Source organism: Scyliorhinus canicula, chromosome 21, assembly GCF_902713615.1.
Source record: "Scyliorhinus canicula chromosome 21, sScyCan1.1, whole genome shotgun sequence".
Taxonomy (NCBI): domain Eukaryota; kingdom Metazoa; phylum Chordata; class Chondrichthyes; order Carcharhiniformes; family Scyliorhinidae; genus Scyliorhinus; species Scyliorhinus canicula.
In genome coordinates this window covers 54225179-54242705 of record NC_052166.1, presented here as the reverse complement: position 1 = coordinate 54242705, position 17527 = coordinate 54225179, and the positions used below count along the sequence as shown (strand labels likewise).

Here is a 17527-nt window from a genome sequence, read left to right as displayed (position 1 = left end):
TTTTAATTGAAGTTCCTGCTCCCTTATTTTTTTCCCCAAATTGTGATTCTTCACATTAACATCCGGTTATTGACATCTTGTTATAAGGAGGATTTTACCTGAAAAGCCACAGCCCCCGTCCAATATTCATTTTAAACGGTGGCAGAGGAAGAAATTTGCAAATATTTCCCATCAGTATACACTTTTTGCGGTTGTAGATGTTATCACTTTTTGTTTTGGAAATTCTGAATTCCCATTTACCAACATTTCAGATCAGGATCAATTTTGTGCTTTTGGATTTTTAAGATCAACTTGGTTTTTAATTTGGGGAAAAATAAGTTTTCCTATGTTATTTGTAGAGGGATTTAATTGAAATGTGTGTGTATTTTAATATGTAATGATTATTTTGGAAGTTTCTTTAGTTTTCAAACTGATCCAATTTGAGCAGACTCAAAAAGCAAGGGAATAACACTTAAGATAAAAGTAAATTACTGCGGATGCTGGGATCTCAAACAAAAACAGAAAATGTTGGACAATCTCAGCAGGTCTGACAGCATCTGTGGAGAGAGAAGGGAGCTAATGTTGACTCTTGACTGAACATGTTAGCTCTGTTCTCTCTCCACAGATTATGTCAGCCCCTGCTGAGATTGTCCAGTGTTTTTCCTTTTTGTGTGAGGAAATAACATGTTTATTTTTAAAATGTTATTTTCTGCCTTTCCATTTTGGGACCATATGCCCCTTTTGTCTCTGCTGGTGGATTCTGAGATGTACAGCAGTGAACAGGATGAAAGAGATTGGCCCCCTTCCCTTTTGTCTGAATTGCAATGAGAAACATGTATTTTTTTTCCTAACTTGGCAACAGGTTTGGAACCAGGAAAATAAAGAAAGACTTGACCAGCACACAGTGAATTATTTTGAAGTGTTGTTACTGTAGTAATGTTGAAAACGTGGTAGCCAATTTGTGCACAACAAATTCCACAAATAGGAATGCGATAATGGCCAGTTACTCTTTTTTGTTGATGTTAATTGAGATGATAAATATTGGCCAGGACACCAGGGATAACACATCCACCCGATCAGGCGGATGAAATATCAATTTAAAGTCCTATCCAAAAGACAGCACCGTTGACAGTGCAGTATTCTCTCAGTACTGTACTGGAGTGTCAGCCTTGATTTTTCTGCTCAAACCCCAGGAATGGCTTTGAAAAGGCATTGGATACTTATCAGAAGCGAACAATTTTGCAGGGCTACAGGGCAAAGGTAAGGAGTGGGACCAGTTAAGTTGCTCCTGCAGAGAGCAGCACAGACACGATTGGCCAGATAGCTGCCTCATACGCTAAAATAATTCAATGATTGCATGACCCTAATTTTGTGGTACAGCTGTCAGAATTGCAGTGTGCTGTGCTTATACTGTACTAATGCACCAACTGATTCGGTAGTGGTTAAATATCAACCCATGTTTTTCAGGAAGAAATTTAACTAATTCTCATCTATGATTAATTATGGTGTAACTAAACAAAGTAAATCTTTCATCTTATGGTCTTATTAACTCTCTTGTCTGTGCATAAGAAGGTAAGGAGTGATAAAATGCAAATGTGTGCTTTTCGCCTGCGTGCTCGTGTATGTGGAGGTAAGGAGTAATAAAATTTAAATGTGTGCTTTTTGCCTGCGTGCTCATGTATGTGGAAACAATGTAGAATTGTTCCTGGGGTTTGTGTATCAAATCTTCCGTTGTCTAACCTTTAAGTTTACATTCTATTTTGCATGAGTCTGTGGGTGGCCTAGTACTGGAGATCTGCGAGCACATGGAGCAGTATTTAGTGGAGACAATGGTGGTCTCCTCCGCTGGTTAAAGAGCTGGCGAGAGTACCGTGTTGTCTCCTTTTGGGAAGGCCTGCCGCATTAAATATAAATCAGGCATTTAACTCTGCACTGGCTGGCATTCCATAGGAACAAGGACCACCAGGGACAGAAGTCCTGTCTGAAGTGCCGGCCTATCAGAGGCCGACAGCTGTTCAATTGCTTAGCAGCATTACCAGGTAGGTGCTGGCTGCTGCTGGTACTGCACCTACCCAAGCCCTAGGGTCACCATGGACCAGTACAAGTGAGTGAAGGCAGGAGAGGATTTGCAGATGAGGAGGGAGAGAAATCAGGGGCAAGGGGCGGCTCTCCGTGGGTTCCCCCAACCTTCTAATTCCACTTCCCCGGAAACCCACCAGCTAAACACAGTTCACTTTCCAGGTGCCTAAGTGACGAGCCCCCCATTCGCCCTGGATGAATAAGAGCAGTGGCACGATGAGGCCCTCAAGTAGTGGGTAATTGTTGCCCACTTAAGAGTCTCCATTTGCAGTGGGGCAGGAAGGTTGTCCATGAGTCTTCCCACCACAGACTTAATGGGGATATTGGTGGGGCACCCATCACTTTCCGACCCAGTTAAATGCCACCGAATGTCCATGGAAGAGGACATTGGAATCTGCTTATTGCATGCCAGCCGTTCTGCAGAATAAAGAACCTACATCAGTCTGATTATAATTTCTGTCCAGCCACATGAATAGCAGTAACAAGAGGACAGTTAAATTCGCAAAATGACCTTTAAAGATCATTGATCACTGACTGCACAGAGCTCCATACCCCTGCGACCCAATGATTTTTACAGTGCAAAAGTGCCATTATACTAACACAATTCATTCTCATAGCTCTCCAATTCTTGCTGTGTTCCTGGACCTCTTTCATTTTCTGGTTGAATGCACAGCATTGTTTGAATCACGCAGCAATAATATTACTATTCTGAGTTATAAAGTGCTTTAGAAAGCACCTGTTAATAATTTAACAGACCAACAAGAACCCTGGAAAGCATGTGTGAAAAGGGGATTTTACATTAATGGTGCATTTTAAATAGCTGCCCAGAAGAGGCGAGTTACTGGAAATCCTATTCAATATGGTGGCGAATGTGAAGACCATATCTTATTTGGAATGGCAAAAGGCTGCTTTATAAATTTCCATATGTAATCCAGGTAATTCAGTATCGTCCACAATTTCAATGTGCACGTGACATTTCTTTTGGCTGAATCCCAGTGTGGCTGCAAAGACTCACTAAGGAACTGAATTTGGCCACTCATTCCTACTAACTGCCCTGCCAAGTTATTGACTGAGAAGTTTACCACCTCAACTTTGATATTTGCCAATATTTTAAAATATATTTTTCTTTATGAATAGTGACAATTTGAGGAGGACGAGGAGCAACAATATATCAATGACTTGGGAGAGCCTTGAGGGAGGTTGGAGACGGGTTTGTAGTCTGCAGGGACCTTTTGAAAGATGTGTTTTCAGGGCTAAGGTAGAGGAGAGCATTGGCCAGGTAGGCTAGAAGGAAGGGATGCGGCAGAGGTAGCTGGTTCGATTGTCTCAATGAGCTCCATGCTCTTATTGTTGGAGTTGACAGGGGAGAGAGATTTAAGATTGTCTTAAAGAAAATTACACATGTTGATCATGGGCCTTAAGATGTTCTACAACTGAAATAATAGTTCATTGGTACAATTTTGAACAGAAAACAAATAAATGACTGCCCTTGGCAATGCATTATAATTTATCCCACATCATTGTGACAGTGGTTAAAACTCTGATCATTCTATAATTTGAGGAACTGAGCAAACTTCTCTCCATTTCTTTTAGATGTTATGGATTCTCAAGTTAATTCCTTTTTTCATTTGAACGCATGCTATAAAGATTACTGGCCAGCTAGCCTCCAGCTCAGTCTCAACAAAAAGCATGGCTTTGTAATGCTAAGCTACCTTTGTGACACTTGAGTAAACCATTTAGTCGACATGGTGGCCTACTTTGAAATATCACTCATAATCCAGATCTGTTCACTTATAACCTTACAGAAGATGAGAGTCAATTTAAAGCATGATCGAGTTTTGAGTCTTCAATTCCAAATGGGGATATTGTGAGTTTACTAATTGCTCCGCCAAGTACTTTGACATTGTAGGTATGTGCTATAATTCTCAAGGAAAGAAAGTTCTGGTGAAAGTGAAACATACATTGGCGTAAGCAGATCTTTTGACTGAAAAACAATTGTGCACAAAATGAACAAGGAGTTACTAAGCCATCTTCAAGGTAGCACAAAACATTCTATTGTGTTATGTTGCTTTATATACCGAGTTACATTTTAAACAATTGCACCCCATCAAAGAAGAGTTTTTCAGCCATCTCTTTAGAGTAGAATCAAAAACAAAAGGCAGTGTTCTGAGCTACTTTGCTATTCAGTTCCTTTTCCTCAAAATTAAAACAATAATTTAACAGAATAAAACTGATATCTTTAGTACTGTCAGAGCAGTAGAGATTTTGTTACCTCTATTTATCAAAATTCCTTTGTGGGAGGGGAAGGGAACTTTGGATCAAATTATGACTTTCTACAGAAGTTGGGAGTTTCTGTGCTAGTTTTTCTGATTTTGTGTTCATAGTGGAGGATGAGCCTGATACAGTTTAAGGTGGTGCACGGGGTGCATAACACTTTAAATTCAATATTTCTAATTACACTGGACATCAAAGGGGACTTTCTTTTCCTTGCAGTCCAAAGACGTGCAGGTTAGGTGGATTGGCCATGATAAATTGCTCTTAGTGACCAAAAAGGTTAGGAGGGGTTATTAGGTTACGGGGACAGGGTGAAGGCTTAAATAGGTCGGTGCAGACTTGATGGGCCAAATGGCCTCCTGCACTGTTTGTTCTATGATACTTTGCAATGTGTAACATGTTAGCTTACAATAGGCCTCTGTGATCCTGTTCCTTGGTGTTCTGCTAAAGAAGGTGGAATCAAGCTTACAGCTCTCATTTTTAATTTTAAACCTCACAGCCAGTTTGAAACCCTGTTCCTGTTGTCATTTACAGTACTTCCTTAGTCCAATTCTCTGTCTAGCCCCAAATACGCAGCCAATCATACCACGTTATTAGTGCTAGATATTTAAGTGTGTGCAGTGTTAAGCTGATTGTCCATCAAGGTAGACTTCCAGACCTAACAACTTTTAACAGGTAGCAGACAAATTTCTGTAAAATATACTCGGATATCGATTTGTGGTGGAAACGGCGGGTGGGGAGAAGAAAAGAACGCTGAATCCTATGTATGCGATACAGGGACACCGCAAATGCTCATTATTTTCTGGCACTCCAAAAGGGAAGCGAAAGATCAATTGGGGATTATGAAGTGAGGCACTGCGTAGGGTAAACGGGACCTCCCCTTGTGCGAGTATGAGCCTGATACAGTTTAAGGTGGTGCACAGGGTGCATATGAGTCGGGCGAGAATGAGAGGGTTCTTTCAGGGGTTAGCAGATGAGTGTGAGAGGTGAAAAATGAAAATTGTTTATTGTCACAAGTAGGCTTCAAATGAAGTTACTGTGAAAAACCCCTAGTGACCACATTCCAGCGCCTGTTCGGGGAGGCTGGTACGGGAATTGAACCGTGCTGCTGGCCTGCTTGGTCTGCTTTAAAAGCCAGCTCTTTAGCCCTGTGCTAAACTAGGGGCAGGGGCCAGTGAATCACATGCACGTTTTGGGGTTGCGGAAGATTCTGGGCAGGAGTGTTCGCGGTCTTCGCCAGGATGGTGGCAACATTTGGGGTTTCAGAGAAGCCGGAGCTCATGGAGAGGAGGAAGGCCAATGTCTTGGCCTTCATCTCTCTGATTGCATGGCGACGAATTTTACTGCAGTGGCGGTCGGCATCGCCATCGGGGTAGCGGTTTGATTGAGTGATCTATACAACTTCCTGCGATTAGACAAGATAAAGTATGAGTTAAGAGCCTCTTCAGGGGGGTTTAAGGAAAGGTGGGGGATGTTTGTGACCATGTTTAAGGGGCTGTTCGCCGCGGGGGGGGGTGAAAAAGGGGGGAATCTGTACAGACTTTATAGTTAATTGTTGGGAAGTATGTTTCCCGGGGTGTTTATTAGCTGTAACCTGTTTTGATACATGTTTGTAATAAAATACATTTTAAAATAAATAAAGCATTCCAACTGATAATATTACACAGCACGGTGGCACATTGGTTAGCACTGCTGCCTCACAGCTCCAGGGACCCGGGTTCAATTCTGGCCTTGGGTGACTGTTTTGGAGCTTGCGCTTTCTCCCTGTGTCTGTGTGGTCTCTGAGTTCTCCGGTTTCCTCCCACAGTCCAAAGATGTACGGGTTAGGTGGATTGGCCATGTTAAATTTCCCTTTCGTTTCAAAAGGTTAGGTGGGGTTACTGGGTTACGTGGATAGGGTGGAGGCATGGGCTTATATAGGGTGCTGTTTTCCAGGGGGCGGTGCAGACCCGATGGGCCAAATGGCCTCCTCCTGTACTGTAAATTCTATGATTCTATAACAGTAACAGAGCTAGGATTTTGTCAGGCTGATGGGAATCTCATCCACTGGTTGGAGAACCAGCAGGGAACCACCGTCAGTTCCATTGGGGAGGCCCGTTAGAAGCAGGTGCCCTTCATGCACTTAGTGGCCACCTTATGGCCTACCCTCCAATTGGAGCCCATGGTTGCAGAAGCACTGCCCACTGAGAGTATCTGGCAAATCGGAGACTAGCATTGAGTCTATTGGCATGAGGGGGAGTAATGGCAGCTGGTGGCAATGCACCCACCAGAGGCCTGGGGTCATAGAATCCTTAACCAAAGGTGAATGAAGGTAGGGTGGGGGGTGGTAGAATGGGGGTGGGTGACAAAGGGCAGGTAGTGGCTTTCAGCACCCATTCTTCCTAATGCTCGGTCGGTCATTCAGGCTACAAGGGATCCCCTCAGGTTTGCAAATGGTTTCCTAACAGGTTCAGTGGGGTGCCTTCTGAGGGTGCAAGAAAGCTATGTAGCTGAGGTACCATTACATTACGGTGGGCTCAGGAATAATGGGTGTAAACCGCAGGCTAAGACTTCACAGTCCAAAAGGGAATGGAAAAAAACAGAGCTAGAGGACTAGGTAGGTAATACAGAATCTACTGTGGCCATTCCATTGCAAAACAAATATGCAGCTTGGGATACTGTTGTGGAGGGAATAGCCTCTCAGGGGAAAGCAGCAACAGCCAAATTCATTGCACCACAGCTGGCTCTGCTGCACAGGGGAGGAGTAAAACGTGTGGAAATGTAATAGTTATAGGGGATTCAATTGTAAGGGGAATAGATAGGTATTTTAGTGGCCCGAAATGAGACTCCAGGATGGTATGTTGTCTCCCTGATGCTGGGGTCAAGGATGTCTCAGAGCGGCTGCAGGACATTCTGGAGGGGGGGGGGAGGGGGGCAGCCAGTGGTCTTGGTACATATGACATAGGTTTAAAAAAAAAAGGGATGCAGTCCTAAAAGTAGAATAAAGGAAGTAAGTGGACAAGTAGGATCTCAAAGGTAGTGATCTCAGGATTATTATCAGTGCCACATGCTAGTCAGAGCAGAAATAGGATATACCAGATGAATCTTAAGGAAGGATGTGCTGGCCTTGGAAAAGGTCCTGAGGAGGTTCACAAGAATGATCCCTGGAATGAAGAATTTGTCATATGAGCAACGGTTGAGGACTCTGGGTCTGTACTCGTTGGAATTTAGAAAGATGAGGGGGGTTTTTATTGAAACTTACAGGATACTGCGAGGCCTGGATAGAGTGAACGTGGAGAGAATGTTTCCACTCGTAGGAAAGATTAGAACCAGAGGACACAATCTGAGATGAGGAAAGATTTATTCAGCCCGAGGGTGGTGAATCTATGGAACTCTTTGCCGCAGAAGGCTGTGGAGGCCAAATCACTGAGTGTCTTTAAGACCGAAATAGATAGGTTCTTGATTAATAAGGGGTTCAGGGGTTATGGGGAGAAGGCAGGAGAATGGGATGAGAAAAATATCAGCCATGATTGAATAGCGGAGCAGACTCGATGGGCCGAGTGGCCTAATTTTGCTCCTATGTCTTATGGTCTTACTATGTGGCTGAAGAGATGGTGCAAGGGTGTGGGTTTCTGATTCCTGGAACATTGGGAGCAGTTCTCGGGGAGGTGGGATCAGTACAAACTAGATGGGGTGCACGTGGGCAGGACCGGGACTAATGTCCCAGGGAAAGTATTTGTTAGAATGGTTGGGAACGGTTGAACTAAAATGGCAGGACAGTGGGAATCTATGCAAGGAGTAAGAGGAAGGGGGAACATGGACAAGGACAAACCACAGAAAAGGGAATAAGAAAAGTGATAGGCAGAGAAATCATGGGTCAGAATCAAACAGGGCCACAGTGAAACATAATGGGAACAGGGCAAAGCATGTTAAAAAGATGATTAAGGCTTAAGGCTCTGTGTCTTAATTTGTGGAGCATTTGCAATAAAGTGGATGCATTAATTGGATATGATATAATCAAAATTACGGAGACATGGCTGCAGGGTGACCAGGGATGGCAATTGGACATCTAAGGGTATTCAATATTTAGGAAGGACAGACAAAAAGGAAAATGCAATGGGGTTGCATTGCTGGTTAAAGAGGAAATTATCACAATAGTGAAGGATACTGGCTCTGACCATGTGGAATCTGTTTGAGTTGGGGTGAGAAACACCAAGGGGCAGAAACAAGGGTTGTGTATGGACTCCAAAACTGTCATGGTGATGTTGGACATGGCATTAAGCAGGAAATTGGAGACTCATCCAATAAAGGAACATCTGTAATTATGGGTAACTTTAATCTGCATATAGATTGGGCAAATAAAATTAGTAACAATACCGTAGAGGAGGAATCCTGAAGTGTATATTGTATGGTTTTCTGGACCAATATGTTGAGGAACCAACTAGAGAACAGGCCATCCTAGACTGGGTATTGTGTAATGACAATGGAATTATTGGCAATCTAGTTATGCGAGGCCCCTTGGTGAGGAGCAACCACAATATGATAGAATTCTTCATCAAGGTGGAGAGTGACATAGTTGATTCTGAGACATGGGTCCTGAATCTAAATAAAGGAAACTACAATGGAACAAGGCTTGAGTTGGACAAGATAGATTAGGGAATGTTACTTAAAAGGGATGACAGTGGATAGGCAATGGCAAACATTCAAAGAACATAGAACACACAGTGCAGAAGGAGGCCATTCGGCACATCGAATCTGCACCAACCCACTTAAGTTCTCACCTCCACCCTATCCCTGTAACCCAGTAACTCCTCCTAATCGTTTTGGACACTAAGGGCAGCATGGTAGCATTGTGGATAGCACAATTGCTTCACAGCTCCAGGGTCCCAGGTTCGATTCCGGCTTGGGTCACTGTCTGTGCAGAGTCTGCACATCCTCCCCGTGTGTGCGTGGGTTTCCTTCGGGTGCTCTGGTTTCTTCCCACAGTCTAAAGATGTGCAGGTTAGGTGGATTGGCCATTATAGTGTCCAAAATTGCCCTTAGTGTTGGGTGGGGTTACTGGGTTATGGGGATAGGGTGGAGGTGTTGACTTTGGGTAGGGTGCTCTTTCCAAGAGCCGGTGCAGACTCGATGGGCCAAATGGCCTCCTTCTGCACTGTAAATTCTATGATTAGCATGGCCAATCCACCTAACCTACACGTCTTTGGACTGTGGGAGGAAACAGGAGCACCCAGAGGAAGCCCACGCAGACACTGGGAGAACATGCAGACTCCGCACAGACAGTGACCCAGCGGGGAAACGGACATGGGACCCTGGCACTGTTAAGCCACAGTGCTAGCCACTTGTGCTACTGTGCCCCCCAAAGTACCCCTCCCCCCTCAAAGAGTACCTGGGTGAACTGCAACAATTGTTCATTCCTGCCTGGCGCAAAAATAAAACGAGAAAGGTGGCCAAACCATGGCTTACAAGGAAAATTAGAGATGATATTTGAGCCAAGGAAGAGGCATACAAATTGGCCAGAGAAAAGCAGCAGACATGAGGACTGGGAGCAGTTTAGTATTCCACAAAAGGAGGACAAGGGATTGATTAAGAAGGGGAAAATAGAGTATGAGATTAAACTTGTGGTGAACCTAGAAACTGACTGTAAACGCCTCTATAGGTATGTGAAGATAAAAAGATTGGTGAGGACAAATATAGTCGGAAACAGGGGAATTCATAATGGGGAACAAAGAAATGGCTGACTAACTTAATGAATACTATGTTTCTGTCTTCACAAAGTAGGACACAAATAATGAACCAGAAATGTTGGGGAATGCCGGGTTTAGTGAGAGGGCGAAACTGCAGGAAATCAGTATTAGTCAGGAAATAGTGTTGGGGAAATTGATGGGATTGAAGGCCTATGAATACCCAAGGCCTAATAATTTTGTTAGGAAAACAAAGGTAGTTTTAAGGGGTTTAAATTTGTATTGGTAAACATTAGAAATAAGGTATAGTTTTATGTGGGTTTAATTTACTGGTTCTGTGCTGAGAAGGGTAAAATCTATAGTTAGATTCATACTGAGTGGAAAGATTCATACTGGGTGGACAAAGGTGTTTGTATGTGTGGGGGTTGGTTAAGTTCCAACTGTGTTTCTACTGTACTTAGAGATAGTTATGGCGTGACGAATAAATAGAAGTAGCAGGAATGTTGCTTAGCAACAGGCGCTAATCTTCCTTCGTTAGTTTTAACTGCAAGCCAGAGCATTTGAGACAGAATGTTGGGACTGAACATTTCTCAACACACGGTGATGCAGTGGCTAGCACTGCTGCCTCAAAGCGCCACGGTCCCAGGTTCGTTCCTGGCCCTGGGTCACTAAGTGTTTAAGACGATTGGAGTTAAGAGAACAGAGACCAAGGTATTGTTCAGAAGAATTCAAGGAACAGTAAACAAAATGTTCTGAGTTAAGAGACAATTGCAGTAACTAGATTTTAAAATGGGACAGCAAACATAGATCGTAGAATTTACAGTGCAGAAGGAGGCCATTCAGCCTATCAAGTCTGCACCTGCCCTTGGAAAAAGCTCCCTACTTAAGCCCACACCTCCACCCTATCCCAGTAACCCACCTAAACGTTTTGGACATGAAGGGCAATTTAGCATGGCCAATCCACCTAATCTGCACATCTTTGGACTGTGGGAGGAAACCGGAGCACCCGAAGGAAACCCATTCAGACACGGGGCAAACATGCAGACTCCACACAGACGGTGACCCAAGCTGGGAATCTAACCTGGGACCCTGGAACTGTAAAGCAATAGTGATGACCACTGTGCTACTGTGCCTATTTTAAAGGTAGATGTCATTTTAATACAATCTGACTTGAGATTTAAAGCAGTTGTGAGCAGTTTGGACAGCAGTCACGACCAAGAAATCATAAATCCTGGACTGGAGTTACTGTTAAAAGTGGAGCGGAAGCTTTGTTTGAAAGTGTAATTTGTAATACCTGGACTGGATTTCAGAATGCAAACCACCAAAAGGAAGCATTATGAGAGTATGAAAGAAGATTTTAAAATGTGTTTTTGGGAGTGGAGTTTGGAAACTCTCATGTGACAATCATCTGGGGAGATTCTGAGGAGAAAACCACAGAAATGAACTTGATTCAGAGCAGGCTGTGTATTTTACCAGAGATGTCTTGTGTGCTTTAAACGGGGCTTTTTGTGTTGATGAGACAATTGTAGTTTAAATTAAATTTTTAATCCATGTTAATTTTAAGCTAAGGGTGGGGAGGGGGAGTAAAGATGTATTGTATAAGAATCCAACTTTTCATGTTTTATAAATATTTTGTTTTGCTGTTAAAACTAATTAGCAGTCCTCTGACTCTGTTTCTCCATGCTTCATATTTAAAAAGTTACCGCCTTTTGAGCCAGGGTTCCATTCTGGAATCGTGTCATCCAGTTATAACATCAACTGGGATTAATATAATCTGAACATCCCAGAGTACTTGGGGAAGTGGCCCTAGCAATAGTGGATCACCTTCCAAGATTCTATAGACTGGAATGGTTTCTACAGATTGGAGGTTAGCTAATGTAACCCCACTATTTAAAAAGGGAGCTAGAGAGTTAACAGAGAATTATAGACCAGTCAGACTGACTTCGATAGTGGGGAAAATACTACAGTCCATTATAAAACATTTTATAGCAGAGCACTTGGAAAACAGTGGCAGGATTGTATAGAGTTGGCATGGATTTATGAAAGGTGACTGACCGATCTACTGGAATTCTTTGAGGATGTAACTAGTATAGTTGACAAGGGGGAGCCAGTGGATGTGGTTTATTTGGATTTTCAGAAGGCTTTCCACAAAGTCCCACATCACAGATTAGTGTGTAAAAGTAAAGCACATGGGATTGAGGGTAGTCTTATTGAGATGGATAGAAAACTGGGCAGACTGGAAACAAAGGGTAGGAATGAATGGATCCTTTTCCAAATGGCAGGCAGTAACAACTGAGGAGGAACTGATACCAAGCAGTGGTAGAATTAGGATCAAAAGCATGGAGGAAAAAGTAAGGCAACCATGGAGAGAAAACACAAGGTGAATGATTTGGAAAATGTAGAGCTCTGTCAATAATAGTGGGATGGAGCAAAAAATAGCTGTCCATGAGTTGGAGGACACAAGCTTGAGAAAGCTACAAAAGTAAAAGTGCCCATGAATAAATTTATAAGACAGAACCTAATCTGACAAAAAGAGCATATTGTAAAGCTCAAAATAAGTTCCTCCATGTTTGGATGGCAGCACGGTAGCATAGTGGTTAGCATCAATGCTTCACAGCTCCAGGGTCCCAGGTTCGATTCCCGGCTGGGTCACTGTCTGTGCGGAGTCTGCACGTCCTCCCCGTGAGTGCGTGGGTTTCCTCCGGGTGCTCCGGTTTCCTCCCACAGTCCAAAAATGTGCGGGTTAGGTGGATTGGCCATGCTAAATTGCCCGTAGTGTCCTAAAAAGTAAGGTTAAGGGGGAGTTGTTGGGTTACGGGTATTGGGTGGATACGTGAGTTTGAGTAGGGTGATCATTGCTTGGCACAACATCGAGGGCCGAAGGGCCTGTTCTGTGCTGTACTGTTCTAAATTCTAAATCTGTAAATGGGTGTTTCTTACAGCCCAAATGAAAATGTAACTTGCTCACCATTACACTACACGGGTGACAACACTGTGTGAATGCTGAACAATCCTCACCGTTCCAGTTTATCTATTGAAATTAAAAGAAAGGTTGATGTAAATGTGTTTGTAAGTAATAGAAATATTAGACAAGATTCTCCAGTTTCCCAGCCACCTGTTTCTCTGCATTCCATTTGCTGGAATTCTCTCTTCCCACCACTTGTCAATGGGGTTTTCCAATTGAAGCCACCCCACTCCATCAGGAAACCCACAGGCGGGGTGTGCTGCCGGCAGGAATCCCAGCCATTATTTCATTGAACAAGAACTTCAACTCCAGCAGTGTCATGATAAGGATGCAAATGTGCTGAGTTGGGTGTTGCGTTGATCCAGTCCAGAGTCCAATGATTGATTGTACATTCATTTTCTTATTCATTGCGATTAAGTTAAAATAGAGACATCTCTACTTTCTGACAAACCAAATAACATTTACTGGTAACTCTGTCAATTTGGTTAGTGTAGGTGTATTCTGACTCTGCAGAATCATTAAGAATTTCCAGATTTGTCATCTCGGATTTTTAAAAAAATCCACAGCTGAACTATAAAGTTTACTGCTGAGTGAAAACCTTTTATTTTCCCAGCTTGACTTGTTCTCATCTGCGACTCTGTATATCTGCACTAAAGAAACTTTGATCCATTTTTGACAGAAAACGCTGGATGTACAAGCAGTTTTAAATGGCACAAGAGCTAAACGGATTTGTACACAATGGTCTGCCTTCTTCACCCGATGAAAATGAATTACCTTCTGGCTTTCCACAAAATATTTGTGATGATGTACCGGAGCAGAAGTACCTGTGCAGCTTTTGTAAAAACATCTTGAAGAAAGCATACCAAACATTGTGTGGACATCGGTACTGCTGGGCATGTGTTGAGTGGATTGTCAAGTAAGACATTCCTACACTGATTGTAGTCTTTTAAAATAAATCTAGTATTCAGCTAAAGATAATCATGCCATACATTTGAAAAGAAAACAAGTATTTGTTTTGCTCTCTTGGGTTACTGTTTTCGTTAAAAAAGTACCATTTTGGATGGCAAAGCTTCTGTCGCTATTGAGAATTGGGTAATTGTGGTATTGTATTATGAGTTGACAAAGGGAAGAGGAATAAAAGTTAGCTGAACGTTTCAAAATGCTTCAAAGGCAATGGCTTTTTATCTTTGCTCTAATTTTTTTAAAGTTCCTTTTAGTTATCTAGTAGAACATTACAAATCCAAATTTTATAAAGTTAAATTGCTGCCTTTTGTTTACCACATTTTAAGCAATTTCTAGATGTTGGGTTTGTGTGTAGATTTAAACGGATTCATTTTTTGGAGTTGCTTATATTGCTTTGTACTTAAAGTTGAATAGTAGTTCAATTAACCTATTTTAGCATGACAGTTTGATGAAGAGAAACATCTTAATTTTTTGTGATCTTTCAAATTGAGAGATGTGTATGTAGTTCATATGGTTCTCTAATTGTAATTCAACTAATGCAGATATTGATATTAAAATATTTTACTGTTATTGAACAGGTACAATAAAACTCCAATCTGTCAAAAATGTAAGGAAGATGAACCTCAGAGTATAAACGAAGATAGCATTTTGGGCTTGGGAAAGGTATGTGATTTTTATAGTGAAAGGTATCTAGCAAAATTAAAGCTTAGTTTCAGAAGAGGCCAGGTGCCATCTAATATGTAAAACTAGATGGAATAATTTTGTGATTTATTCATTGGCATGCAATATTATTATGTGTGATGAATACGCTATAATGTTTTGTTTCCAGTACTTTCTGTTTTATTTCTTTTTTTTTAAATAATCTTTATTCAAATTTTCACAAAAAAGAAAACAATAACAGAAAATTCTAAGAAGTTTTATTTCTATATTCTGTGACTGCCTTAGTATTGTTTCAGCATTTAGATTCCACCCTTTTTCCTTGTCGCTTTTTTCCCAAAGATATGTCAGATTAAATTTCTGACTAGAGGGATGGTTCTAAGTAATATGAAGCAGGAAGAATGATGAACATTTTAGCAGTGAATGTTGTGTTCCTCTGTAATAAAGTTTAAGCAAAGTTCAATATCTGTTTGGATGTCATATGGAAGCAAATTTCAGGGTTCTGATGGATTTTTAAAAGGAAAAGCACTGATAATCTGGGGAATTCTGTAAGAAATCAGGAATATCGATTTTTACACAGTTCAAGAATAGTTACTGTGACATTTTGGCCACCAAATATTATTTTGACAAAAAAAAAAACCATTTTCTCCCCTGTTCCAAACCCCCAATTCTATCATTATTTCCAGCTCTCGGCTACCTTGTCTAAGTACTCTTTGTTGGTACAATGCAAGGGAGTAACATGAGCGCTTCTACCTCAATAATATTTCAGTGAAATGAAGGACACTTTTGTGAATAACAGCTTATCATTAGCAGTCAAATATTGTTTTTATTACTGAATATTAGCAATTGTATTAGTCTACTATTTTCCACCTGTTTAAATAAAGTAATGCAATAATAAATGTTAGTGCTTAAAAACTTGAATAATAAGAATTTGAATGATGTGTCTTTGAATTTCAATTCTAGCTTATGAATCGGGAAATAATAAAAGTCTCCACTACTTGCTTTAAAACATTGTTCACCAGTAGCAATATTGGACAATTCTGAAAGTATGGTACTTGAGGTTCTGTTGTGTAAACCAGACACTTCTTCTTTAAAAACTGAGATGGCAGTTAAGAAGTAGCCATACAATGTTCACATATATTTAAATTTCTCTCGCTCTTTATAAATGCACATAGATTTGTCAAAAGCCAGTATTTGCTTTAGTAAAGATTTAATCATCATAATTCTAATAGAAGCATAGATTTTGATTTACAGATGTGCTTCCTGATTAGTTCTGCCGCTGTTCCATTATCAGATTAGCTGACTATATTGCTGCATGAATGTAATTTAAGCATAGCCTCATGCCATTGCTATGCTGTAGAGCTCTCAAGGCCAATTTCAGGCACAAGTCTATACAACACCAGCATACAGGTTATATTGAGAAAACAGACTGAGGATTGAACTTTTTGTGTTAATATAATGTAATTCAGCCAAGTATCTTGGAATTCTTGATGTTAAAATTTAAATACTATAAATGAATCACATTTTAGAAATAATACCTACTCATGTCAAAATGTGACCGGGGTGATGGGATGGAGGTTGTAGTTAAGATCTCTACATTTCTCACACGTCGTTTCCCCCCCCCCCCCCTAATTATGACTGATAATTTCCATTGATTACATTTCTGTTTGACGTTGATCTGTGCTAAAAGTTCTTCTTGAAGACCGGATACATTGTGGCTACTTTGCTAAGAATTCTTCCACTACACAATTCAAACGAGAAATTTATTTCTGACTCGACTCTTTCCTGAACTGAGGTGAATTCTCAAATAATAGTAGTTCAGTTCAGTTTCCCCCTACCTCCCCCCCCCCCCCCCCCCCCCCCCCCCCACTTTATAAAAATATTAAATTTACTAGGAAACTGACTAGTGTATATTGATATATGGTTCAGCATAATTTTTAAGTCCTTTCAAATAATTTTAAATTACAGGTGGAGTACTTAATTTTGCTGATAAACTAATTTGCAGCTATATTAATGCAACTGTAGCAGCGCTTAATACATCGAGAAATACATTTTAATAGAAAGAGAAAAAAATAATGTTCTACTATGCTGCCCAATTGTGCTGGGTTGTGGAAGATTTTATGTTTATGATTATTTGAATACAATGTTTGTTTGTGGCCCAAGTGGAAACACTACCCTTTTGTTTCTTTAGCCCAGATGTATAAAGTGCTCATTCTGCATAACCTCCTGTAAATTTGAGATCTATATTTTAGCTCTGTCTCCTCATGCCCAGATTATGGTTTGATTTATTTTCAAAATCCTTCTGTTAACCTAAGCTGTAAAGTTTTACTTATTTTTTAAACTTTCTTGCCAGTTAATAGTTTCTTGTGATGTTGAAGCAATATTGTGCAAATATGAGTTCTCCTAATATTGAAGCACAAATTATTCTGTACCTTAATTGTTGTTTCCTTCAGTTTTAAGTGCCCATTCTCAGTAAAGGAAACAACTGTTTTTAATCAAAAAGGGACGTTTAGCCAGCACTTATAAACCAACATAATCATTTAAGGTGGGCTTCATGAATAAAATAATCTAATTCATAATCTGCAAGACTTTGAGAGCTGATTTGGAAGAACATTCCAAGTCGTCTTATTTGACCTTCTCAAGTCTGTTTATTGAGCTTTAGGCTTTTACTTTGGTGAGGCTTTAATCTATTAACCTTATTTTTTAGATTTTCAGTGATGCTGCAGTATCTAAGGAGATCTTAGATTTGAAAGTACATTGTATCAATCCTGGATGTACCTGGAAAAGCACAATGAAGAATTATGAGGTGAGCTAATCAATTAATTAAAAGTTTTAAGGAAGCTATCATATGTCAAAACAGGACCAGTTGATGGAAGAATAAATTCTTACCATTATCATGTTTCTGCAATTTTGGTGGATTTCACAAGGTAGATCCCCATTTAGCCCA

General features: G+C 40.9%; 1 protein-coding gene across 2 annotated transcripts in view; it reads left to right on the top strand.

The window, feature by feature from the left end:
• traf1 (TNF receptor-associated factor 1) overlaps positions 1-17527 on the top strand; it is a 43072-nt gene that overhangs the window by 692 nt on the left and 24853 nt on the right. For both annotated transcript variants that reach the window (XM_038781579.1, XM_038781580.1), the window contains exons 2-4: positions 13640-13876; positions 14502-14586; positions 17288-17386. In XM_038781579.1, the coding sequence (XP_038637507.1) occupies positions 13668-13876; positions 14502-14586; positions 17288-17386 (393 nt within the window). In that variant the 5' untranslated portion in view covers positions 13640-13667. The remainder of the gene's footprint in view (positions 1-13639; positions 13877-14501; positions 14587-17287; positions 17387-17527) is intronic.